Genomic DNA, 26,364 nt, shown 5'->3' with positions numbered 1-26,364 from the left:
GGAGGGTTTTTCATTGAATGACATATTAGTTAGGGGGTCCGTTTTGAGAAAACTTTAAGCTGAGGAGTTCTATGAGACACCCCAAAGTTCAGTGTTGTTTTTGTCAGATAAAAATTTCAAGGGCATTATGTGCAAAACCCGCAAAATTTAGGGGTTTCTTGCGAAATTAAAGCTTTCTAGTAGCGGGAGTCCATTAAATCCAAGCCCACCAGGCAGGGTCGGGCCTCTTTAGCAATCGTCAGCAGGCCGACAACAATTCTCGCCCCCCAGCGTCCAATTTGTGCGCACGTAAGCCGCTCACGTGCGAACAAAGGTCCTCTCCTTTGTCCAAACCCTCGCCCGCCTCTCGCACTCCCTCGTCGTAGAACCCCTCACTCTCGTTGTCCATTCCCCCTCTCAAATCCCCTTCCTCGCTCTCTTCTTCCCGCTCTCTCACAAAACCCTAACCCTAACCCTGGATCAAACGAACCGATCATGGCGACTTCGAGAGACATCCAAGAGGTCATCGCCAAGCTCTCATCCGACAGAGCCAAACCCCGCGAGGTCAGCTTCTTCTTCTTCGTCTCTTACTTCTCTGTAACTAAAACCCTAACCTTAACCTAACTGATTGATCCGATCATCGTTGTCTCGGCTTGAAATCTCAGGAAGGGATAAAGCTGCTGAATACCTGGCTTGAAGGCGAACGATCGATCGGATTCTGCAGGCTGCTAGCGAAGAACACAGCAAGAATCAAACCGGACGAGATTCCTCACGGTGAGATTTGAATGCTGACGACATCGTTCTAATGAGGTGATAGACTAGGTTAGTTTGATTTAATTAATTAAAAAAATCTTTTGCAGCTGAAACATGGCCTTTTCTTATTACATTGCTGATGAAATGCGTGGAGTTGGAGATATCTGGAAGTAAAAAGCGGCCGCCGAAATTGTTGATTGCGAAGACTCTCAGAACTGCTATTCAGTGCGCGGAGGATCCAAAGTTTGGAGGTCAGCAAGAGATTGCATATGCTTAATGCTCTTAGATTGATTTGATAACAATTATTGAGTAGAGTTAATGCCAACTCTTGCCAAAGAAAATTAGAAGATTTAGGAGTTACTCCATATGCCTAGTGCTCTGAGATTGATTTTGATAACACTAGTTGACTAGAATTCAGACCCAACTCTTGTCAAACAAGAACTTACAGGATTCAGGAGTTAGTCCGTGAGCTCGAAGATAACATTTTTATTTTTTGTTTACTTTGCAAATATCACCTATTTTTTGTGGTTATAATTCCACTTATAGTTTTTGCTTGAGGTGTTTGTGAAGAAGAGCAAAGGCTGGGAATGGAAGATATACCCATAAGCTTTGATTGACTTGCAAATGCAACAAAACATCTAGGCATTGTGTGATTTGGTTTTTTATGTAAACTATGTACAGTTCTTTCAGAACGTTAAACTATTATCTAGAGTTATAATGTGGTTTAACAAATGAGCGCCTCTCCTCTTTCCCACTGTATTTTGGAAGAGGAGAGTTTTTTAGTGTGTGGGTATGTGGGAGACTGCAAATTCTGTCCGATGATCTTCTTTTTCTTTAGTTTTTAGGGTACCTGCTTGAAATATGGAATCTTTATCGCTGTATCTGTTTTTTTTGAGAAGGATTATAATCAATATAAACTAGATCTGTCTGTTGATGACACTGTCTGGAATGGATTACCATCTTTTTTCTAATGAAATGAAGATGAAACAATGAAAAATATTTTAGCTCAACATCTATGAAGTATCCGAATACCCTTTACTAAAATTCATCACTAAGGCTAGAGCCGAAGGTTGTTCATATAATTAAAATAAATTAGATTGATCATTGCCTATATGTACTATTGGGTATATTGTTTCTTTTTTTACTCAGAATATCTTAATGAATGGTATCAAAAAAATTTCATAGGGAAGCTGCTGCTACTCTCTGTTGTTAAACAACTCTTCAATCATATTTGGGATGTTATCAAGGATGTGCCTAACTTCCATTCAGAGTATAGCAGTGTCCTTCGACTTCTTCTTGCTGTTAAAGAGTACCGCTATCAGATGAGGAAGCGAGTTTATTGCTGTCAGTTCTTCTCTAAGCTGTACTTTCATATGCATTTATGTAAAGTACTGAGGAGGCTATCCACCTAGACTAACACCTTTTGTTTTTTTCTTGAGAGAAGGTCTTGTAGTTCTATACATGAAGAAAGTGGTCATGTCCATTAGCATCAAAACAAATACTCAATTTAGCTCCAAAGAGGAGCTTTTTCGACACATCCTTACATTCCATGTTCTTTTGGAGAATCCACCTGGAGATTTTCCCAGTAATATCATGGATGACATTGTCGGAGGCTTCATAGAGATATTTTCAAATATAAGGTATGGAGATTTGCTTGGTTGTGAGACTAAATGATCTATATATCACTTGCACACATATACAAGCTTATGTATTTCTTTATTATTTGGGACATAGAAGAGCTGTGACCATCAATTTCCATGGTTATTGGTTATTGGTGAGATTGCAAAATTCTTTATATCTTTTTCCTTTCAAACTCTGCCAGGGACGAGGGCAAGATTTCACGCAAGCTTATGGACTGCATCAACACTTACTTGATTAAAGATGGCCCAAACCTTGGATGCCAAGCATTTGAAATCCATTCTTCTATACAGGAGTTTATGATGCGTTGCTGGTTGACGACTCATGATCGTGGGTTAAAGGTTGCTAAGTGGATGGCCTCTCTATCTCTTTCCCCGCTTACTTTTTCCTCTTTGGGACAATGTCTTATGTGTTTCATCTTTTGTAGAATTCATTCATCATTTATGCGAGAATACAACTAAAGCTTAACAGAAGCTTGCCAGAAGGAAGTCTACTAATCGAACAGTTTCTCGATGTTGTTGCTAAGGAACTAGACCAAGGCAGTGTTGCTGGAACTTGCACCCTCTGGTTAGCTTTCATATCTTAAGACAATCTTTCTGTATAATGTACAGCAATTTTTATGCAGTTATATCCAGGAATGACACCTCAAGGGATGAGAAGGTTGGATCCTTTGGAAGCACCCAGAAAGGTTTAATGGAGCTTGCAGCTGCAGTTTTTTATCAGGTTTTTTAGTTGTAGACCATTCCTTCGAGTTGTCCTAGTTTTACTTGTTCAACATTAGGTTCAGTATGTTAATGGCAAGTGATCTGTCATCAAATCAGGCTTGCACAAATGGGTCAAAGAAATTATTAAACGAGAAGCGATTGAAGATGGAAGATGCGACTGTACGTCTAAAAGATGCACTTATGAAGGGGTCTTGGTTATGGTGAGATCATTACCATGGCACAACTTTCCTATCTTCGTTGAGTACAATCTACTTTGATTTTATGACTCGAATTACTATAAAATTCTATTAAATCTATTTGGCATTATTTAACTATCTTGGCAATTAAAACAGCAACAAAAGCATGAAGAGACACATTCGGGCAACTTTTACCAAGAGATTATAAAATGTATCACACTATGGAACTAAATTCATATTGGTAACAAAATTTGAATAGTTAAAAAAAAAATCATGGCCAGTTCATCAAGTCATTTAAAGTTGATTGACCACAATTACTTTCAGACAATTTTTTTCAATAGTCAATACATAATGTAGCAAATTCATATTTGAATTGCTGTATTCTTTCTTCTTCCTTTTATGTTCCTATACTTGTGTTCCTAATCCTATAGGACCTATACATCATCCTTTCAAACTATTCACACTATTTTGTACTTGAATGCCCTCTCATCTTCCTATTCCTATATAAAGATGATTATGTTGGACAACAGCAGAATAATTTTGACATGCTGTTACTTATTTTTCCTTCCATCTTGCAGGAATGGTGCTTTCAGTTTTCTTATTCGGAACTATGGCAATTGTATGAACAAGTCTCTGCTAATTGATTGGTTTGAGGTTGCTTGCCAAAGTTTACAGAGGTGATTTTTGATTTATCTGAAAGATTTTAACAAATTTACACAACAAATATCATTACCAACAGGTGACAGGATGCGGCATTATTATGATTTTTCTCGAGTGCTTTGTCTTGGATACAAATTAGGGAAACTTTAGATAATGTTTGTGAATCCTTCGTTTACTTCATAAAAATTTGAGGTACTGTAGTAACTGGATTTGCTTTTAAATGGACACTGCTTATAACCGTGGCTATTTCTGTTGGCATAATTCAGATAATATATCCACAAAATACATATTTCATGTGTAATTTATTGAATAAAGTGTATTTTAAATCATTTAGGAGCTCCTGGATTTATCATACAAGTTTTTCCTTCTCAGTACGTCAATTAAGCCCCTTTTCAATCATACGTATGCTATATGATAGCAAATTATCAGTATTGTGTGAAGCAGTCCCTGTCTTCGTTTTTTAAAATCATTTGTGTCACAGGAGCAGTTAAATTGCTTAATTTTCTGAACAATTTTTCTTTTGAAGCAAATTGTTACAGGAAGGAAACATTTATGCTATAAATGTTAGATTTCCTAATGTTTTAGATACCTTTATTTACTAATATAGATTTTTTAATTGAAAGATCTTGACTCTTTGTTTTTTTCCATTTAAATCAGGATCTTGAACAATTCAGTTACCTCAAATTCATATGAGGCACTTCTGTGGCTTTTGCGGTATGCCACTTGTTTCTCTCAGAGAGTGTTTCTTCATGCTCTGAATTATATAGTAATTACAATATTTTTCTTTTTTTGCTGCTGTTAATGAATGTCAACTCAAATCTTTCACCATCTCCTTGCTTGTCTATATTGTAGCATTCAACTTTGTTGCAGCTTATGAATTACCCCATTTGACCTTTTGGTTGGTTTATTCCACAATAAATGTCTAACAACTTGTACTGCCTTAAAATGAAGGGCCTTGCAGGAACTGTCTCCCATTCTTGTACTTCCAAATTTGAAGGAGTCTTCAAAAGACCAATTGTTGACTTCCGACGAGGTAAGTGCTGACTAATATTAAATAGCTATCCTTTTTGATTTTATAGTCCATGCTAACAAAGTATTTCTATGACAGCTTCTTGGTGCTTCCTCATCTTTTGCTTTATCTGTCCATAGCGTCATATTGTTTGCTAGGCCAGATTTTTGTCCGTACAGGACAAGTAGGTTTTTTCCTATCATTTGTTAGAAAATTTATAATTAAAAAAAATAATGACCTTTCTCGAACGACTTCTAGTTGAACATTTACTTCCCGATCTCGTGATTTATCCATCCATTATTGTGATCTTCTCTTATCTCTTATCTAGACAATTTTTTTGGGCTTAGCATCCCAGATTTTTGTCCTTACAGCACAAGTGTTAGCTAGACAAAATTTTTTGTCCTTACAGCAAGAATAGGTATCTTCTCTTATCTCTTGTCATCTATCTTGAATACAATAGCAAAGCCTATCATCCCGGATTTTTGGGGTGGCTACATGAATTCTACTCTTCTATTCAATTATGTTGGAGGCTATCTCCTCCACTGCACCCTATTTGGATGGGGGTTAATGGATGAGAGGGGAAGTGAGGTGAAAGGGTTCACCTTGTTTTGGAGGTTTCAAAGGGGATCAAGGGGAAGGGAGGTGACAAGATTCACTTCAGTCAACCTTCAATCTATATGATTTGATCCCCTCAAATTGGGGTGTAGTGGAGGTGAGATTTTGGACCTCATGATATTAATCCAATGGTTGAGAAATAATTCCCCTCCATTCCCTGTACTAGACTCCCATACATGATACTATATTTCTTTTCCCCCTTCTTTCACTTCCCCTCCCTTATTTTCCCTTCCCTTTTTTTCCCTTCCCCTTTGTTAGTAAATTCCCAAACGTAATGTTGTTAATTATTATCATATCATTTTAAAGAATTTCTGACCAATATTTTTAGGCTAACCCCTAGTTCTTCTTTCTCCATTGATGATAATTTTATGACTTCCTCTTAATTGGTGCATTTAATTTAATTTCCTCTGTTGCACGTGACCAAACCATCTCAAACAATTCTCTCACATTTTGTCCTCAACAAGAGCAATTTGCAAATTCCTATGAATACATTCATTTCATATCCTATTTCTTAGCATATATAGCATATATAACACATATCCAGCTACCCATTGTAACATTCTTATTTCTGCTACACTCATTTTGTGCATATGTTTTTCAATTGCTCACCTGTAAAACATTGTTGGTCTTACAACTGCCCTCTAGAATCTAGATTTCCCCCCTTCAATTAAGAGGTATTTTGCAATCACATAGGACTCCAGAAACACTTGTCATCTATCACAGTAGGTTTCTTTTCTTATCTTTTGGTATCCGTCTTGAGTATATAACTTTTTTCGAGCTCTGGTAAATATTACATTGCACCTTTTTATGAAGCTTTAGATAAATAGAAAAAACATTTTTTGTAAGTTTCTGAGCAGGGTCAGTGAAATGTAATATGTCCTTCCTCAGACTCCCACATTATTAGCCTGAGACTAGCAGGAATATTCACCTTTATGAAGAAATGTTAGGTATTTTCTTTTGCGAACCATCTAGCTTACATCTAGCTTGAATTTACAACCAGCTACTAAGATAAGTTATAATTATGAATTCGTTTTGAAGATGTTCTATGTTTATTGCATAACCATCAATCCTGAGCCAATCGGTCATAAGAGTGAAATAGCACATCTTAAGGGCCTATAAATTATTGAGTTCTACATGATGAGCATTTGAGTCGTATATAGGGTAGAGTTATTAATGTCTGAAATAAGAGTTTCTATGTTTTTATTAATAAAAGTTGCACCGACTTGTGGAATTAAGCTCCGAAGAAAAATCTAAAAGAATTTAGATTTATGGATTCAAGTAAAATAAATGAATACTAGCAAGTCAATCTCTGGCACCAACATTAATTAAATTTGAATCTTAATTCAGACATTTAAACTCTTATTGTCATTTTGCATAATTGTTTACTGATAATGCAATTCAAATATGAATCTATTTGGTAAAATTCTTCTACGCACCGACTGAAAACAAGAAAAGAAAATGATGCCCGTGCTCCTTAATCAACTGCTTTTTCTCAGGGATTCATCAGTTCGCTATTTGATGTAGGGCTTATCTGTTATTTTAACTAGTTTCAACCCCGTGTGATGCACAGATTTGTATCAAAGTCATGTTGAATTTTTGAACAGTTTGGCATATATAATTACCAACAAATCACTCATAAAACTAAAAATCTATCGCATAAATATTCTGTTTTTAGAGGTGTTTTGTCAGATGGTAACTCTTTCAAGAAGAGGAAGGAAAAGATGGATAGACCTAGCTAAATGGAGGAAACCAAGAGCATTTCACTTCAGTTTGGCCAAAAAAGCCTAAGATAGAAGATAGTTAGGCCAAACAAAAACGAACAAATGAATCAAAATTTGAAGAATCAGAATAATTCATAAATAAATTGTATAAATGAAATGGTTATGTAGCAAATAAAAAAAATCAAAGGGACTGATAAGTAAAGTAACAATCCCATAATATATAAAATGCAAAAGTAAAAGTAAAAGAAAAAGTATAAATTGTCACTTGAGTTCTTTTATTCCTTTAACTGTTAAGAGATTAGAAGAAATATACTATTAAAAACAAGTTAATCAAAGCCCAAAGTGATACTTTACAAATGTTGTAATTTTGCAATTAGTGACAATTTCTTATTAGTATAGTACGTATATATGTAGGATTCTAATTTTAATAAAATGATAAAATATAAAACTCAAAATTTCTATTCTTTTTCCTCGTATATTGTATTATCATCCCTAAATATAAAATAACAAATATGGATTGAGGATTTAATGACTTTTTTCTTTCTTCTGCAATTATCATTCTAGAAAATTTAAGACTGAAACTCACAAATAGAATAACCCCACAAATTTCAAAATCATGAATTTTATGCCCTAAATATTCTTAAAATAACATAACAACCATGAAAAATTAAAAACTACAAAGAGCCCATGATAATTCCAAAAGTAAAAGAAAACCCCCTTTAAGTATGAAATTGCAAAAAGCCACCTAAAAATATAAAACTTGCAAACACCTTTAAGATTAAAAAATTACAAACAACCTGTTGAAAAATAAAAAATTACAAACATCCCCCTTTCAAATTTGAGAATTATAAAGAACACTATGAAAACCCAAAAACTATAAACAAACCCCTGGAAGATATGAGAATTACAAACTACCCTTTAAAACTCTAAAAATTACAAACCCTCGAGGTATCTGTAACTGTAAAAATCTACTTGCAAAATTTGAAAATTGTAGACAAATGCATAGGATTTGAAAATTACATACAACCCACAAAGAATCCAAAAATTTTAGACAGACCCCTGAAAAATATGAAAATTATAAACAACTCCCTAAAATATCTGAAAATTACAAACAAACATATTTGTGATTTTCGAATATAAAGGGGTTGTTTGCAATTTTTTGATTTTTCCAATGGATCTTTTGTAATTTTGAATATGTTAGGGGTTTTTGTTAATTTTAGGATTTTTAAGGGGTGTTCGTAGCATTCGTATCTTTTAGGGGTTCATTTATAATTTTGAAGGTTAAAGGGGTGTTTGCATTTTCAATCTTTTTCAGCAGACTTTTTGCAATATAAGATTTTTTAGAGGATTTTTTGTAATCTTTCAGGAGGTTATTTATAATTCTCACATTTTTTGAAGAGCCTTTTAGTAAACATTTTTAGGGACTGTCAGTGATTCCTTCCTGGTTTTCTAGTGGTTGTTTGTGATTTTCATTCGTTCTTTTGTTTTTTTTTCCTTCTTTTGATGACGTTACAGTTTTCAGCTAGATCTTTTGGATGTGAGAAAATACTATTTTAAAGAAAAACTGCATATAACCCCTCCAAGATATAAATCATTCCCTGACCTTGGAAAACATTCAAGATATAAATCTGCTCGTTTAGTTTACAGGCAAAATATATAAGGAAAAGGTAAAAAGTATTTTGTTGTTGATTCTAACAGATAGAAAAATTAGATTAGGGATTAAATTCTTATCTTTATTTAGTCAGGTTATGCCTACCGGGTTTGATGATGATGATGAGATAGATTTTTCACTTTTGATTTCAATTTTCACAAAAAAAACATCTTTTTTTAGGGAGAAAAATCATTCGATAGAATAACTTTTTTATAAAAAAAGATATGATCTCAATTTAAGTTAGGTATTGAATTTTATCACATTTACTATTCTACATATCTTTTAGAAAATACCACTTCTCTACTCTATTAGAAGTCCAACTTAATATCCATAAAAAAATCACTTCACACAACTTGTCCTTATCCATTAACAGATGTGATATAAATTTTCGTAAATAAGTTATTTTCTCCGAATTTATATTTCAACAGAACATCTGTTTTTTCTCTTTCTTTTTTCTTGTTTGTGGGGATTCTTCGCGATCTTTGATAGACTGTTATTTTCAGTCTTAATTCAGTTTATACTGATTTTTTTTCCTTATTTCTGTTTGCTACATGGTTGCACCCGTGACCGCTGCATTAATAGTATAATATAGATTATTGTATTTGTTTCATCTTGTACAACTTCAAGCACTACCAGTAAAGTTGTTTTTTTTTTCAAATTAATTTTAATATCTATTGTGTGCATGAGGATTAAGATTATATTTTATGTCTGAAGGCTGTACAGATCAGAAATAATTGGAATGTCGTTTCGACTAGTCTGATGCATTCCTTACCTACTTTTAGCAACGCTACTCCTGTTGTAAGTTCTGCTTCCCTTAATTCATCTGATGAATCTAATAAATTGATGACTTTTATTATTGGTTTATTTGATTAAGTTATTAGCCGAGTGTTTTGATTTTATATAGACTTCCTTTTCTCTTTTCTTCTGTTCATCTGGACCTGTATTTTTATTGATATTGTCCATTCATTTTCACCATCTTTTCTTAAGTTGAGATCTTGTAAATTGTTTCGACACAGCTTGATGATTTTATTATTGTTATTATTTCTTATCAGCTTGATGTTTAAGATTCTATTATTGTTATTATTTCTTACTTGAAATGCGAATAATAAATTTGATAATAGGTTAATTTCAGTTTATTCTGCATAATGATTTTGAGTGAAACAGTGCATGCAATGTTAGAAGTAGATGTCTGGGAGGCCATTTTACCCTACTAGAGTTAATACATTGTTCTTGATTGATTTATTAGGTTCGTCGTATGTTGTGCATGCTTAAATACTAAGGATGCATATCATATATATTTGAATTTTTTCAAGCTTTTGACGTGATGAATGAGTTTTGCGTTGTTAATGTTTGTGTAAAGACTAGAAAGGTTGTATTGCTTGAAGACATCTCAAATGTGTCGGCCTCTTTGAGTGAATTACCATGTCGAACATTGGAATCATTTGCTCTAAAAGACCATCTTTGTCCTACTAATGGTTAGGAAGTAGTGCATGATTAATTTTTAGGCTCATTATTCATTGTGAATGCTTAAGTACAAAGTACGGATATTATCAGTTTTTCAACCATTATTGTCTGATATACTGTTCCCAGGTATGTTATGTGCGCTTAAAATCATATTGGTAGGAATTCATTATTGTTGTTCACATTGTTGTGTGGACTGTGATGACTGCTGATGCTCACGTGGGTGGTTTGACCTTAGTCACCGGACTTGAAGTTTGATATTATCATTTTCGACATTCTTGCATGCATTGGCTAGTGAAAATATGTGACAGTCCTTTCGATAAAAATGTTGCACATTGTTGTGTTCACTATCATTTCCTAATGCTTATTTCAGGTGCTTCATGTTCATAACTAGAATTAAGTTCCGCATCATCGCATATCATTTCATAGACCAAAACTTGTTAGAAATTTGCGTAACTTGTATGAGATGCTCCTGGAGATGATCCCTTATATAATTGAAATAATATTTGGCTTCGGGCCTTTTTCAAATGTTAGTACAATTTCTTCAGGGGAAAATCTCGTGTGAGGAGTACAAAGGATGTACTTGAACATGTTTCTTCCTGTGTTTGACGGTGTATTCCCGCATTATTGATCATATATGGTTTCTAGTTTATCTCCTTGATTCAATCTTTTCTTAGATTTACCACTTACAGGCTTGTCCATAGCCGCAAACCTTTCAGCAAGAGAGCGAAAACCTTCGTGCACTTTTGTGGCTAAATGACATTTTGCTTCTCTTTCTGTGTTGGGTAATAGAATGAAGGCCTTTTCAAGTAGCATGTGAGACCTTGTGATCTAAAAAGAAACGTGTGAACATGTATGGTTATATGTGATGTTGGATACAAATAATGCTTAACCAGATTATATGCTGCATAATTAATATTGAAGTTAAACGGAAATGTTTTTTGCTTCAGTATATATGTACATGCGTGCGCACACAGATGCACTCTCACCCATACACGCACACAGGCCCGCACCCTTACACCCCTCCACGCATACATGCACACTCACATGCATATTGCTTGCTAAGGGTTTACTTGCAGTACTGACCAAAAAAGCATTATTGGGAGAGAAAAAAGGAAGTGGTTTTTTCCTTCAGTATATATGTATATACACACATACACATACAGGCGCACATCCTTACACCCCCCACACCTATATGCAGACCCACACGTGGATATTGTGTGCTAATAATTTACTTGCAGCGCTGACATCATCGAGAGAGAACAACAATATTCAGATGGAGTGACCCTATAATTAGTAAACTTCCTCTCAGCCTCTCAACTTGTACAGAGGGAAGCAAAATAGACTGATGCTACTACCAAAAACATTTTTTCCCCAGCAGAGGGAGATTGGGGTTGAGTGCTTAATTTAGAGGGCAGAACCACATTCAGGGAGAATTGAACTGTTTTAGATTGGTTTCTGGTAGATCGCCATCAATAAAGAATAAAAGATTGATGATTGAAGATTATACTTCAGATTTTAACTTCTACTTGAGGATTGCAAAGGTGTCAGACAACTTGGTTTGGTTAAGTATTGCTGTATGCCAGTGTGCAAACTTCGATATTTGGATTGCTTTTACCCAGAACTTGTACTGGTAGCACTAGGCCTTATTCTGAAAATCTTGTGTAGGATGATAAACATCTTTCCTCCATAGCAATAAGTAATATCTGTTTTTATAATCGCTGTGCTATCTATTTCCATAGTTTCATCAGAATGAATGGTTCTTGTAAACCTGTCTGCACAAATATAGATTTTGTAAAGTCTATGATTTTGTTTTATGTGTATACTATATAGTGTTAGTAAATTGTGAATTTCAAAACTTTGCATGTCATATAGTTAGTTTTGGAGCTTTAGGGCACAAATCTACCAGCACATGCAGTACATAGCGGCAGTATGTATGCACACAAGTATGGGTTGTATTTACATTTATATAAACACAAAATAAAATATTCTTGTATGTACATAATAACATGCTTAATGCATAATATGCTTTGATGCTTCTTATTTATAGATAAGGTTTTACATATCGAATGTTGGGAAACTATTGGACGGCCAAAGCGATATCGGATTGCGGATATCGGGGATATGTAGTAAATATCATGGAGCCATATCGGATGATGTCATACAATGTCCTAAGATGTAATCTAAATATAATTAATGAATTCCAAGCATACAAAAATATGAATATCATATGTTTAGGATCACTAGCCAATTGCATAAACTTACCTAGGGAAAAAAGCATGCTAGAACTTGCTAGAAAACTTCATAGGGCTGGAATTTTGAGTAAATAACATTAAAGAAATTTTACCGAAGTATATTGTTTAGTGAATCAGTGATAAGCTATATAACAGGACATATTGGCCTACCTATCGGCTAATATATCGGCCATCTTGGCAACATAGTGCCTAAAATTCGCCAAAAGCGGTAAAGGATATTGAAACCATATCATTCTGTGGCAAACCTTTTTAAAAGGATATATCGGCTAGATTGGAGATATTTAAAACAATGTTTGTAGAAACTTAATGCTCTCTTGTTTATTGTTATGATCTCCATGTTTTATCATAAGTGTTCTGTACAAAACTTTCCAGCTCGAAAAGATCTGTCTGAATTTGTAAGTCGATAACTATAATAGCATAACATGCTTATCAATGTAATATATTATGTATCTGCAGGTTGATGCTGCATTAGTACTTCTTGGCAATATGATAGTACGAGTATGTATCCATCATCTCTTTAATGTGTTGATCATTATTCCCAGTAACAATTAACTGTTGTCGTATGTTAGTAATTTGGTTCAAAGTTGGTAGAATTTATATTTTATTCTTCTTGTTACATATAGGAGCAAGCAGGTGCAGCTGCTGCGCCGCAAGACATGTGGGACCTGATGATTTTTAAACAAAAGCCGTCTCGGTATATCTCTTCTTTCTAATTGGCTAGGACAAGTAGAGAGGGTGTGTTTATATGTTTGTTCTTTTATTTATGCTCTCCTTTCTGCAGTCTCCTTACTGGCTTCAAGCTGTTTGAAACTATTGTTCTAATGTTAAATGTTCTTCCACTGCACCAAAACCCAACCCAGAGTTATGATGAGGGTTGAGGGTAATAATTTTTTATAACATCCTCATGCAGATTGAGCATCTGACATACTTAAAGTGGATTTAGAAAAGAATATGGTTGCACGAGTCGAGGTTTCAGCCCTTGTGCTTGCTCGAGTCATATGAGGGGAGGCATCTTTTATGCCTCCCTTCTATTTTGAGTTTTGTGGAGGATACTCAACCCCCTATTTTATGTGGTAGTTTACATTTAGTGCTCTCTTTCTAGAAACTATATTCTCGAAAAATAAAATATTAGGGTAATATATTAAGTTATTAAGGATTATAACTCTTCAATTCTATCTTGTTTTCCTTTTCTACCCTAATGCCACCCTTCATCAGTAAACACCGACAAACACCATCGACCGACTGTTGACAACATAATATTTTTTCGCCTTATTGAAATTTGCTTCTATTTCTTCTTGGTTATGGTTTGGTTTTTTGGTCAGCGTGCCTTTATCATTTGGAGAAAATCATAATTCTGAAAGTTGAAAGCTCATGTATGTTAGTAGTTACTAGTCAATAATTAGTGCTGTTATTAGTTCCTACTTTATTTAGATAATTCATGTCATGTCGTTATCATAGTTTGTGACTCAGACATTCGGTTTGATTTGATGTTGTGTTTAATTCCAGTTTGCCATTATTCTTAAGTACTATGATTTTTTGGATACTTACCTCCTTGCTTCACTGTGGGTGTCGCCTTTGTTGGTGCCTTTCGCCTTGGTGATATAGGACCTTGTTGCCTTGACCTTGCATTTTGCATTAAAAATGCTGGGTTTAGTATGCATTTCTTCTTGTCAAGTTTGTATCAGATTGCATTTAGCTCGATCGTGTTTGGATGCCTTAATTTGCTTTTACTTCAGTGTGTATTTTCTTTGTTTTGTTTCTCTTGTGAGTCTAAAAGTCAGGATAAAATACTCTATTCTTGCATTCTGTTAATTATTGACTCACTGTTTTCATAGTATGTCTAGTGACCATGCGAGAAGACGTTCAAGATTGCATGAAAACAGGCTGATTTTGATAACTAGTGTTTTTTGCGGTTATAATTGTGTAGCCAAGTTGATGAGAGCAGTGTTTTCCCTATATAAACACGTGGGCCTTAGCTGCCAGACATGTTGATTGTGAAAAACTAGTGTATTTTTGCTGTGATAATTGCATGAAGGCGACTTGATTGGAGCAGTGTCTTCCTGTGACATTTACATGAGCATAAGCTGATGGTGCTGAGTCGATTATTGTTATTTACTCTTTAGTTCAGTTTTAACTGTCAACTGGATGTTACACAGACGTGCACGGATTTTGACCCTTTTTATTGATAGTTTCTTTTGTTGTGCTACCAGTAATGTTTTCATGCAGATGCAAGCATTATGTTTGCACTATTTTAAATATTAGTTGCCATTTTCTTCTTTCTTAACCTAGACTGGATTTTTGCCAACTAAAACTTTATTCACTATCCATTTATCTTCTACTCAAGTATTACTTGCTCCAGGTCTGCTCTGTACTTCATTTCTTGTTATTTCTCAAGGAAAAGTGTCCAGGTGCGTCTATTATTATCTCATGTCATTTTGGCTCTGGCACACTTTTTATCTTTTTATCTTTTTGTCTTTTGTAACTTGTTAGTGGGGATTTGGTTATTTTGAGTGTTTACGATATTAGAATCACTATGTAGAATATATTTTAGCGTTGAAGTGAAATTCGATGGATGTTCTGCGTATATTCCAGGAAAGTACAGCAGGGCTTGACAACAGCCTGTACTATGCCAATGACTTTGTATGCAAACAGAAGCATTCAGGTGTTCCGAATATGAAGATATATGGATTAAAATCCTAAAGAAATTATTAAGTTCTTCTTACGATGACAACTGATAATGGTAAAGGAGAAGTTTAATGTTAAGCGGAGCTGTTGTTATGCTTATTAACTATTAAGCCTTTAGCCTTGCATGGCAATCTTCAGTGAAGATTACTAGGCTTTGCTGCTATGTTACCCGGCCACTTCATCTGGGTTGTCTGTGTGCGTGCTCGACGCTTCTTGGACACTTCTTGAATATACATACGTTTTCAGACATATACTCAATTATATAACACATGCTTTAGTTCAAAATACTTGTGATACACTTGTTGGATGTATATTTTACACTTCACCTTAAATTTATGCAACTCATTGGACTCGGAACATGTTCGTTTTAGCAAATACCTAGTTCGTAAGTATGATTTCAGATGGTCGTTGGGGATCTAGTTAAAAAACAAGCGGTTTTTCAATTTATAATCTACTTGATAAAAGAAACATAAAAAATGGTATAAGGATTTTAGTTCTCATAACATGTGAATGAAAAACCATATCGATCTCATGTAGATTATTAATTTTAATATGCATGTATATAGCTGAGTACCCGTGTTCTAACTTTTATAATTTTGCTATGGCCCATATCCGCACCCGTGTCCGTGTTTGCACCCACACTCGTGTCCGTGTCTGCACCCACACCCGTATCCGTGTAACATAGATTTGCAGGCTTATATACGATTCAATATGTATGAATTGCTTCAGCTATAGCTATGAAATCACCTAGGGTGTCCCAACCATGATTATGAGGAGGGGGTAAGAAACCCTAAACCTGACCATGAACAAAACTGTCATTTATGTCTTCATTATGTCTCCCAAACCCAATATAATACATATGAAAAGCTTAAATACATTATATTTGCCAAGCATATAAAAAGATTAAATGCATAAGAATTAAAATTATAGTTTTGTTTAAGTATTGTGTTTTTGCTTAATGTGTAACATCTAACATTATTGCCTTGTCTTTTACATCTAACATTTCTTGCGTGATGTTTTACATCTAACATTATTGCTTAGCATAGATATTTGCAAGTGTTCCCAAGGACGTTGACATCTTTTCGATTTGATATTCTTTTTGTACTTTGGTTTAATTATTTAATTAGCACATTGATGTGCCCAAATTGTCATAATTGGTTGTTTAAGAATAAGTAAAGAGCATGTTTGGCAACTTTGAATTATAATCCATCCGCAAATGGATTATAAAGAAGTGGATTATAAGCTAAAATGTTTGGTAAATTTAGTGGATCATATCCACTTTTAAAAGTATAGTGGCAAATGAGTGGCTTATAAGCCATCATTATTGTCAAAATGACCAAAAAGCATTTAGTATGGTTGGAGGGAGAAAAACAAGTTTTGGAATTTGGTGAAATGTGAGGTGTATATTGGACTTTTACTTGGTCAAACCTTGTGGCTTGTAGGACAAAATAATAAGATAGGATACCCTAGTTAATTTTTTGTTGGCTTATAAGCCAAAATAAGCCATTTGCCAAAGATATCAGCCACAAAAGTGGCTTATAAGACACTTTGGCCAATTGCCAAACATGCTGTCATATTTAATTCATGTTTCCAGAATTTAGTTTTGTCCGTGAAGGAAATAAGGTCTCAATGGTAATTGTTCGCAAGAAAAAGAAACACCTTTGTGATGAATAATGTTGTAATATGTTGTCCTGGAGTATTTTTGTTTGAGCATACGTTTTATTCTTTTTGTGATGAACAATTGTTTACCATATGATGTGGCATTTAGCAGAAAGGCTTTTGCTTGTTATGTCGTTTGGAAATGTTAAAGATGATTTAACTAATCATGGAGTTATCTGATAAATTTGACTTATTTGAAGAATTACTTATGGAATTAGTTGATTCTAGCTTGATAAAGAATCCTAAATCGTTTTTGATGATGAGCGGAAGGGAGGCTTCGATCTGAACTTCATAAAAAATTTAGCTCACTGGAATTTTCTATGGAAAAACATCAATTTTCAATAAAAAGAGGACTGTTTTTGGATTCTAGGGGCTTTCGTGTTTATTGGATATGATTGTGGGGGGAGGTATTAGGGAAAACATGTATATGTTTTGGGCTGTTGTGAGATGCTGGGCAGAGAGCAAAGGGCTTGTGTTGCTAGTGGAAAGGGACAGAGAGGTTTGGGGGCGTGACCAGTAACCATGGTTTATTGAATTGAGATCAGAGAGGGCTGATTTGTGGATAGAAAATAAAGAAAATAAAGTTACGGATGAGGGATTTAGGTTTCACACCCTAGGGAAATCACATACCTAAATTCGAGAAGCAACTCACATGCTTATTTTCGCAAACTCATATTTTTTATTCATCAATTTCTATCTCTAAAAGAGAATTTATGTGACTTATAGAGAGACCTAATTATAAAAATAAATCTCAATTCTAATAACAAATCACAACTAATGAAATAAACGAATGAACTAATGAAATAGAAAATCAACTAACTAAATATCTAACCAGAATATAAAATAAAAGTCCAACAATATTATTCTAATCTTAACTAAGTTTCTCAACCATAGTAATTCATATCCAATCAGTTGTCTTGCATCAAAACTCCGTGTGTTATTGACCTCGAGTTTTTTTAATGGGAGAGTACAATGACTCCTTTTGCTGGTGAGAAGAATTCTATTACGGACTAGTATTTTCAGATAAGTTGTATAATTCAATGTTGAATAGGTGGCAATGGATTTGGAATGACAAACTCTATTATCAAATTGTTACGAGGACTTCTAACAGCAGTCGTGTACACCGACTACTGATCTACACGTGATGTGGTGATGCCATATGTCCTACTTTTTTTTAAAGGAATAGAATATGAGAATTTTATCTTAATGTCCCTAGTTCTCTAAATTCTTGACCGCTTGTATAAATTAGTTGACCTCTTGTATAATAAATTACCCTAGGTTCAAGCTTTCTCATTCCCTTTAATAATACTTTTCAATATCAAAGCTATTCTATAATTCTACTATCCTGCACTATTTGTACAATAAATTATATACTAAAGATCTGATCTACTTATTTATTCACAAATTATATGAATAAAAACTCCAAACACTTGATCAAAGAAATCAAGATGTAAAATGCAAAAAATAATTGTGACCATCCCTTACTCCAAAATACTCAAATGTTAAGCAACTAATTAAGCAAATATCATATTGTTTTGCTTAGTGCATTTGTCCTGTAGTAACTGAGCAAAGAAAGCTCTACAAACGTGTCAATGACAACAAGGCCGCTAATTTAACATGAAGTTAAAAAAAACCTATTCCATTCAACATGTTTCACATAAGATGGACACGATGCTTACAAGTCCACTAATTCCTCTAGTACAAAATATTACTAATTAATATGAAGCATTGATAATGATTTTTGATGAGAATTTAGTTTCCTTATGGACGATAGCATTTTTCAACATCAAAGCTTCGATTAATCAAACCTACAACACAATGATACTTGTAGAGAATAGAGAAAACCCTAATAGTTTATTGAGAATAACAAGAGAGATATATATAGCCATACAAATAGGGTTAAGGTTAACGGGTAACAGCCCATTAACCCAATACCCAATATTTAACTTAACACTCCCCCTCAAGCTGGAGCATAGATGTCTACCATGCCCAGCTTGTCACATATAGTAGAGAACACCTTTAAAAAAGTAGCCTTGGTAAGAATATCAGCAAGTTGTGAGGACGGAATGAATATGAGAGATACTATCTTCTTTTCCCAAGCATCTCTGACAAAATTACAGTCAACTTCAATATGTTTTGTCCTCTCATAAAACACAGGATTCTGTGCAATATAAATGACAGACTGGTTGTCACAATGCATTGGCATAAGTCCAGGCTGAACAAAACCAAGCTCTGTCATAAACTTTCTTAGCCACACCATCTCACAAGCAGTGTGAGCCATTGCTCTATATTCGACCTCTGCACTAGATCGTGATACATCTTGTTTCTTGTTTCTCCAAGTCACAAGATTACCTCCAATAAAAGTACAAAATTCTAAGGTTGACTTCCGGTCTCCCATGTCTCCTGCGTAGCCAGCATCAGAGAAAGCCGAAATGTTAGTATGCCCATGCTTCTTATATAACAATCCTTTGCCAGGGCAACTCTTGACATATGCCAAAATCTTCAGAGCTGCTGTCCAATGAACCTCTCTAGGTTTGTGCATAAACCTGCTCAATACACCTACTGTAAAAGTAATATCAGGTCTGGCAATGAACCTCTCTAGGTTTGTGCATAAACCTGCTCAATACACCTACTGTAAAAGTAATATCAGGTCTGGTAAATGTCAAATATATTAGTTTCCCAATTAGTCTCTTATATCGTCCAGCATCATCTAGGAGAGGTATCATCACGCCACAAATAAACATTTGCCTCCATTGGAGTGCTTGTAGGTTTGCATTCCAAGAGACCTGCTTCTTCTAGTAAATCTAGCACATATTTTTTTTGGGACAACAACATGCCATGTTTTTGATATGCAACTTCAATCCCAAGAAAATACTTTGGCTTTCCCATATCCTTAGTGATAAAATGACGGTTTAGATACTCATTAGTCTCAGTTAAGGCAATAGAGTCACTCCTAGTCAGCAGAATATCATCAACATATACGGCTAAAATAACCAAACCAGTTGTGCGTCGAAGAAAGACAGAGTGATCAGACTGACAACGTTAGAAACCAACATTAGAAATAACCTTGCTGAACTTATCAAACCAAGCTCGAGGACTCTGCTTTAACCCATAGATGATCTTTCTCAGCCTGCAGATAATATTCTCCTCCTGAGCAACATACCCAGGAGGTTGCTCCATATAAACCTCCTCGTCCAAATCACCATAAAAGGAAAGCATTCTTCACATCAAGTTGGTGCATCGCCCAATCCATATTAACAGCCAGAGAGAAGAATTCTGATGGAGTTGAGACGAGCAACGGGAGAAAAAGTTTCAAAATAGTCGACGCCATATGTCTGGGTATAGCCTTTCGCAACCAGGCGAGCTTTATAACGGTCAACAGACCCATTGGGGCGATATTTTAGGGTATACACCCATCTGCAACCAACCACAGTCGCTCTAGTAGGAAGAGAAACAAAGTCCTAAGTCCCTCTAGAAAGTAGTGCATTCATTTTCTCATCCATGGCCTGCTTCCAAGCTGGTACTAACATAGCTTCCTCATATGACCTAGGTATAGATACAGTGGACAAGGACAAGGCAAACTGACGAAAAGATGGGTTGAGACGATCATAAGAGTCAAAAAGAGATAGGATATTTCGGGCAAGACCGTTTACCTTTTCGAAGAGCAATAGGGATATCCAAGTCAGAAGGAATAGGGATCTCAACATGAGATGGACCGATAGCTGGAGATGAAGGTTCAGCAGTAGCAGATTCAGGGGCATGTACTTTTGGACGTCGAGAGTATGTCAGTAGAGGCTTCGGTGCAGGAGCTACAGGAGCAGGTAATGGAATAGTAGTAGGAGCAGAAGAAGGTAGTGGTACCTGTGGACAGCTAATAGTAGTGGAACCAGATGAAAAATATGGGACATACTCAAAAAAGGTAACATCAGCAGAGACACAATATTTCCTGGTGGACGGATGATAACACCTATATCCTTTTTGAGTACGAGAGTATCCAACAAAAACACATTTGATGGATCTAGATGACAACTTATCCAAACCAGCAGTTAAATCCTGAACAAAACACGTAGGACCAAAAACACGGGGAATCACAGAGAATTGTTTTTTATCAGGATAAAGACAATTGAATGATATTAAACCATCAAGGACAGAGGAAGGCATGCGATTAATCAAATAATTTGTAGTGAGAACAGCATCAGACCACAAATACTTTGAAATATTCATATGTATCATCAGTGTTCTAGCAACATCTAGAATATGCCTATGCTTCCTCTCAGCACTTTGAAATATTCATATGTATCATCAGTGTTCTAGCAACATCTAGAATATGCCTATGCTTCCTCTCAGTAACTCCATTTTGTTGTGAAGTGTGAGCAAAAAGTCTGATGAATAATGCCATTAAGAGCACAAAATTTTGAAACATCACTTTTCATATATTCCAAAGCATTATCAGTACGAAGAATACAAACAGAAGTAGAGAACTGAGTTTTTATTTCATTATAAAAGAGTTCAATAACGTGCGAGACCTCTGACCTCTCTTTTAACAGATAAAGCCACGTCATGCGAGAGAAATCATCAACAAAGATAATAAAATATCGAAAACCTTGCACAGAGGGAACACGATAAGGACCCCAGATATCGGAATGAACTAACTCAAAAGCAAAACTACTACGTTTATCGACTTCGACTCTGAAAAGTAGCACGATGGTGCTTACCCAGTTCACACGACTCACAACCTAAAGAGGAAATAGATGGCTGAACAGAAACTACCGATCTAAGTTTTTGTAGTGAAGGATGACCCAGACGCCAGTGCCACAATAAAGTGGAGTCAGACTGTGATGCAACAAGGCCAGCTTTTGGCACACTGTCGTCCAAATAGTACATACCTCCTCTCTCATGCCCCGGACCAATCTTCATCCCAGTTGCTAGGTCCTGAAAAACACAATAAGATGGAAAGAAGGTGACTTTATAATTATTTTGTTTTGTAAGCTTGCTAATGGATAATAGGCTAACATGGAATTTGGGAACATATAACACATCAGTTAGTTTTAAAGAGGAAGTAGCGTGAACTACTCCATCACCACGAACTAGAGAAAGAGTACCATCAGCAATGCGGATAGAAGGAAACTTATCAGAAAGATGTAAAGATACAAAGTGATCCTTTATACCTGTCATATGAGATGAGGTTCCAGAATCTAGTACACAGGGTTTGTGAGAAGAAGCTATGTAAGCATCCATACCTGAAGAGGATGCATGAGTAGCAGAATGAATATTCTGAGAGATTAGTAGTAGAGATCCGTTTTCGAAACATAAACTAAGAGCAGATCAGGAGCATGATTAGAGGCAGAGTGGTAGATAGTCATGCCCTCATGCTGCGTAGGCAAGATCACCTGAGTGAGAGAGCCCTGACTTTTGTTTGCACAAATGCTCAATTTCTATATTCTTGTTTCTCGAAGGAAATAAGAATAAAAGTAAAATATCTCAACAACGTGAGATAGACACTTCCTCTCATCAATTCTATGACTGAAATGTCGAGGCTTCCTCTCATCAGTTTTATGACTGAAATGTTGAGGGATATAATCGTCCTCTCATCAGTTCGAAGACTGAGATGTCGAGGGAATAGGCAACACGATGTAGGGGGCACTGTAGCACGACACTGTAGCGACGGTGGTACTGTAGCAGCGGGCGGTGGTACTGTAGCAGCAGGCGGCGGCTAGGGTTTTTGAATGAAGATTTGTGACGGCTAGGGTTTCATGCTCTGATACCATGTAGAGAATAGAGAAAACCCTAATAGTTTATTGAGAATAACAAGAGAGATATATATAGCCATACAAATAGGGTTAAGGTTAACGGGTAACAGCCCATTAACCCAATACCCAATATTTAACTTAACAATACTAATATAAGGGAAATATTGCTTACAATGTCTATTTCTCTCTAATTATAGCGCTAAGTGTAAAATTACTCACAAAAAGTTTAATTCTCTAAAACATGTAGTCGTAAGGATGCCAAATCCAAGAAGTAGTGTTGAATGTTGGCGTGTCGTCCAATGTTGAACCATCTACATCTAAGACAAGTAATATCAAGCTCGTGTGATGTTTGCAAATATTAATGGAACAAAATAGCTAGTAATATCAAGCTCGTGCAATGTTGAACCATCTACACCTAAGACAAGTAATATCAAGCTCGTGTGATGTTTGCAAATATTAATGGAACAAAATAGCTAGTAATTTATACTTACAGTTTTGTGTTGACTGCATGGAAAAATAGTCATTCACATTTAAGCTCAAGAAATTATATGCGTCCTATGACATATCAAACATATGAAATTACGTGAGGCATACATGTAAATTTTTAGTCGTGCAAAATTAACATAAATATGGAATAAAGAAAACAAACCATATCATTCATTATTGGTTGAGATATAGGTTCTATTGAAGCTAAGACCGACTCTCCTTGAGAAGCAAAAGTGTTGTCAACTTGTCATCATTCTAAAATAAAAATATAAACAAAAGAAGTTGTGTTACATAATTCTTATAGCAAATAAAATTAATTCACCATTATTCATACCAATTATTGCAAAGACTTCCCTTTCCTATTAGTGGCCTCTTTAAGCAATGATTGTACTTTAAACAATTAAAAAAATAACATCAATTTATTGTGCAAACATATTAAGATAATTAACATGGAAAAAGAAGATCGATCATAAGGTTCCATACTTTTTTTGCATTATTGTTATTCTTTTTCTTGCTCTTTTTCTCAATTCCCGATTTGATTGTTTTAGCTCCTTTTGTCTTCACAAGTTTTGGATCAAGTATTGAGGTGCCATCATCCGCATTGCGAGTAGCATTTGCCTTGTCGATATTTAAGTTGTATATTTTGCATTTCTCTGATGCAACTCTTAAGGCATGAGATGCCATATTATAACTTTCTTGACAATTTGAGGCTTATTTACATAAATTTATAGCTTGTTGAAATAGATCATCATAACGATCTTATCTAGAATTAATAACTTTTGGTGTTTGGCTTGTGTCACCATTTCCTCTCAAATCTTTGGTCCATCGCTTTAATATATAATGAGATGGCACATGAAAGATGCCATAACAATGAAGCACACATAATGAGTGTCGACAAAGAAATCCATTGTATTCATAAGAATGACAAAGACAAGAAACTTTTTTCTCATTAATATCCCCAACTCACATAAATAATCAACTTTTATGACACTTGGGAATCCCCAAAACTTCTACTTGAAATTTTTTAAAGAGCTTATGTGTATAAATAATCGACATTTGCCTCTCAAATGAGGATGGAGTTTTCAAAACGGGTACTTTATGCGAAGTTTTAAAATCTGCATGTTATTCTGTTTCCTTTCTATTCTCTAAAGCCACCACATATTTTTCAACAAATTCCTTTAATAAAGTCTTCTTGTTCACATATTTATCAAAATAAGAATTGATAATTTTAAATCTTTGAGTAGTTGACATTCCTGCGAATAAAATTACACAGAAAAAATTGGCATAAAGGTGGCAAACTTGATCTTAAATTGTGCATTTTTATGTGTGCTTTTAATATATACCAAATTATAGGATTTTTAGATTAGCCTTCAAGTCATGGCAATTTTACCCCCAAGATTATAATTATCCCATATTAACCCCTCCTTAGTTATTGTTAAAATTTATTGATTTTGAAATCCATTATTTTGACTTTTGAGAGAACACATAAGTAACAAGAGCTAGTTAATGACATTGATGTACTATTAGTGTACACTACATGCTTTAAGAATGAAATCATTATGGAGAAATCCAAGCTCTCATCAGTTTTTATTTGATACAATTGACTCTTCATTTATTTATTTATCCAACAAAAGAAAGAAAATGATGATAATGATTTTTTAGTACTTGACATACCTACAAAAAAGGTCACTCTCATATATGTAGGCGTCCAATGCTCCCTTTTTTCATACAAGGATTGAAGCCATGAATCCTTAACTCAAAACTTTTCTACCATGGAGAGCCACTTTTCTTCAAATTGTTCCTTCGTCCATGACTTATAAATGGCAGTGTTTTAAATGCGCGAGGCGCAATGTGGGACGCAAAATCAGTTTACGCGCACATGCGCAAGGCGCAATGCGATGCGCACACCCGAGTGAAGCGAGACACACTCTAGACCACAAAATTTTTGAAGATATACAAGATGCATGAAAAAAAATATATTTGTGAAATTTCACATAGAAAATAAAGTTTTAATCATTGAAGCAAATCAAGTTGTTTATCAAAACAATAAAACTAAGAAGCTAGAACACTCAAAAGTGTTCACTAACATCAAAACATAGCGTGCAATCTAATAAAACAAAGCAAATAAGTAGCAAAACAATAGCCTAATGACTCTAATCATCCTCATTAACATCATCCTCATCCCCTTCAAAGGGAATATCCTCCTCTTCATCATTAAAGTCCTCTTCATCTTCCGACTCTGAAACCAGCTCCCTCGATGATGAACCACTACTACTTGAAGATCCTCGAAACCTACTAGTCGATCTTAGATATATAGCATCATCTATTTCAGCTCCCATCACATCTCCTATGACACCATATGTAAGGCTGTCCTCGCCCTCCACCAAGTTATTCTTTGCATTTTCACCTTCATCGAACCGTCCTAACAACAACTCATTGTTTTCATCTATATCAGCCAATTTAATCGAATCAATAGAATCTATGCAATCAAATCTCTCCTTCAAAGCTTGGTTGTACTTGCAGTAAATTAGATCTTGTAACCTCTTATGATCCAATCTATTCCTCTTCTTGGTGTGTATCTGTAATTTATACAAATCAATCGAATCAATATCTATATCTCTAAGGGAGGGTTATTAGTTGGGACAAATTGGGGCCAAGTAGGAAAATTATTCCAATGGAACAATTTTACCCCTTTAGGATATTTTGAGTGGGGTAAAATGGGATAAAGTGGGATATGAGATAATTTGAGCATTTGATTTGATAATTCATGTGGGATAATTGATGATGTGACACCTTATTAAAATATAATTTTATCTATTAAATACTTCTAAATTAACTTATCCAATTGGTTTAGTATATTATTTAGTATAGTATTATAATATAAATATTATTTTATTTTGTATTAAAATATAATACATTGTACTATACTTACAAATTACTATTATTAATTATTATATTATATTATATTATATTATATTATATTAGCATGCTATACTATATATGATAATTAATATAATATAATATCAATATATTTAATATAATATTTAATATAATACATTATTTTATTTATACAAAAATATAATATGTTATACAATAATTACTAATTAACATTATATTAGTATGCTACATTATATAATAATT

General features: G+C 34.7%; 1 protein-coding gene across 1 annotated transcript in view; it reads left to right on the top strand.

Annotated features, from left to right (window-relative positions):
* The window catches only part of LOC109845768 (serine/threonine-protein kinase ATM), a 107,350-nt gene continuing 81,245 nt past the window's right edge, over positions 260–26,364 (top strand). The window contains exons 1-16 of the mRNA XM_020415037.1: positions 260–543; positions 645–753; positions 840–983; positions 1,918–2,076; positions 2,177–2,372; positions 2,555–2,711; positions 2,798–2,937; positions 3,006–3,093; positions 3,192–3,295; positions 3,850–3,948; positions 4,589–4,645; positions 4,883–4,964; positions 9,642–9,725; positions 13,100–13,141; positions 13,267–13,337; positions 15,003–15,051. Coding sequence (XP_020270626.1) covers positions 475–543; positions 645–753; positions 840–983; positions 1,918–2,076; positions 2,177–2,372; positions 2,555–2,711; positions 2,798–2,937; positions 3,006–3,093; positions 3,192–3,295; positions 3,850–3,948; positions 4,589–4,645; positions 4,883–4,964; positions 9,642–9,725; positions 13,100–13,141; positions 13,267–13,337; positions 15,003–15,051 — 1,650 coding nt within the window. The 5' untranslated portion in view covers positions 260–474. The remainder of the gene's footprint in view (positions 544–644; positions 754–839; positions 984–1,917; positions 2,077–2,176; positions 2,373–2,554; positions 2,712–2,797; positions 2,938–3,005; positions 3,094–3,191; positions 3,296–3,849; positions 3,949–4,588; positions 4,646–4,882; positions 4,965–9,641; positions 9,726–13,099; positions 13,142–13,266; positions 13,338–15,002; positions 15,052–26,364) is intronic.

Source organism: Asparagus officinalis, chromosome 6 (genome assembly GCF_001876935.1).
Source record: "Asparagus officinalis chromosome 6, Aspof.V1, whole genome shotgun sequence".
Classification (NCBI taxonomy): domain Eukaryota; kingdom Viridiplantae; phylum Streptophyta; class Magnoliopsida; order Asparagales; family Asparagaceae; genus Asparagus; species Asparagus officinalis.
This window is presented reverse-complemented; position numbering and strand designations above follow the sequence as displayed.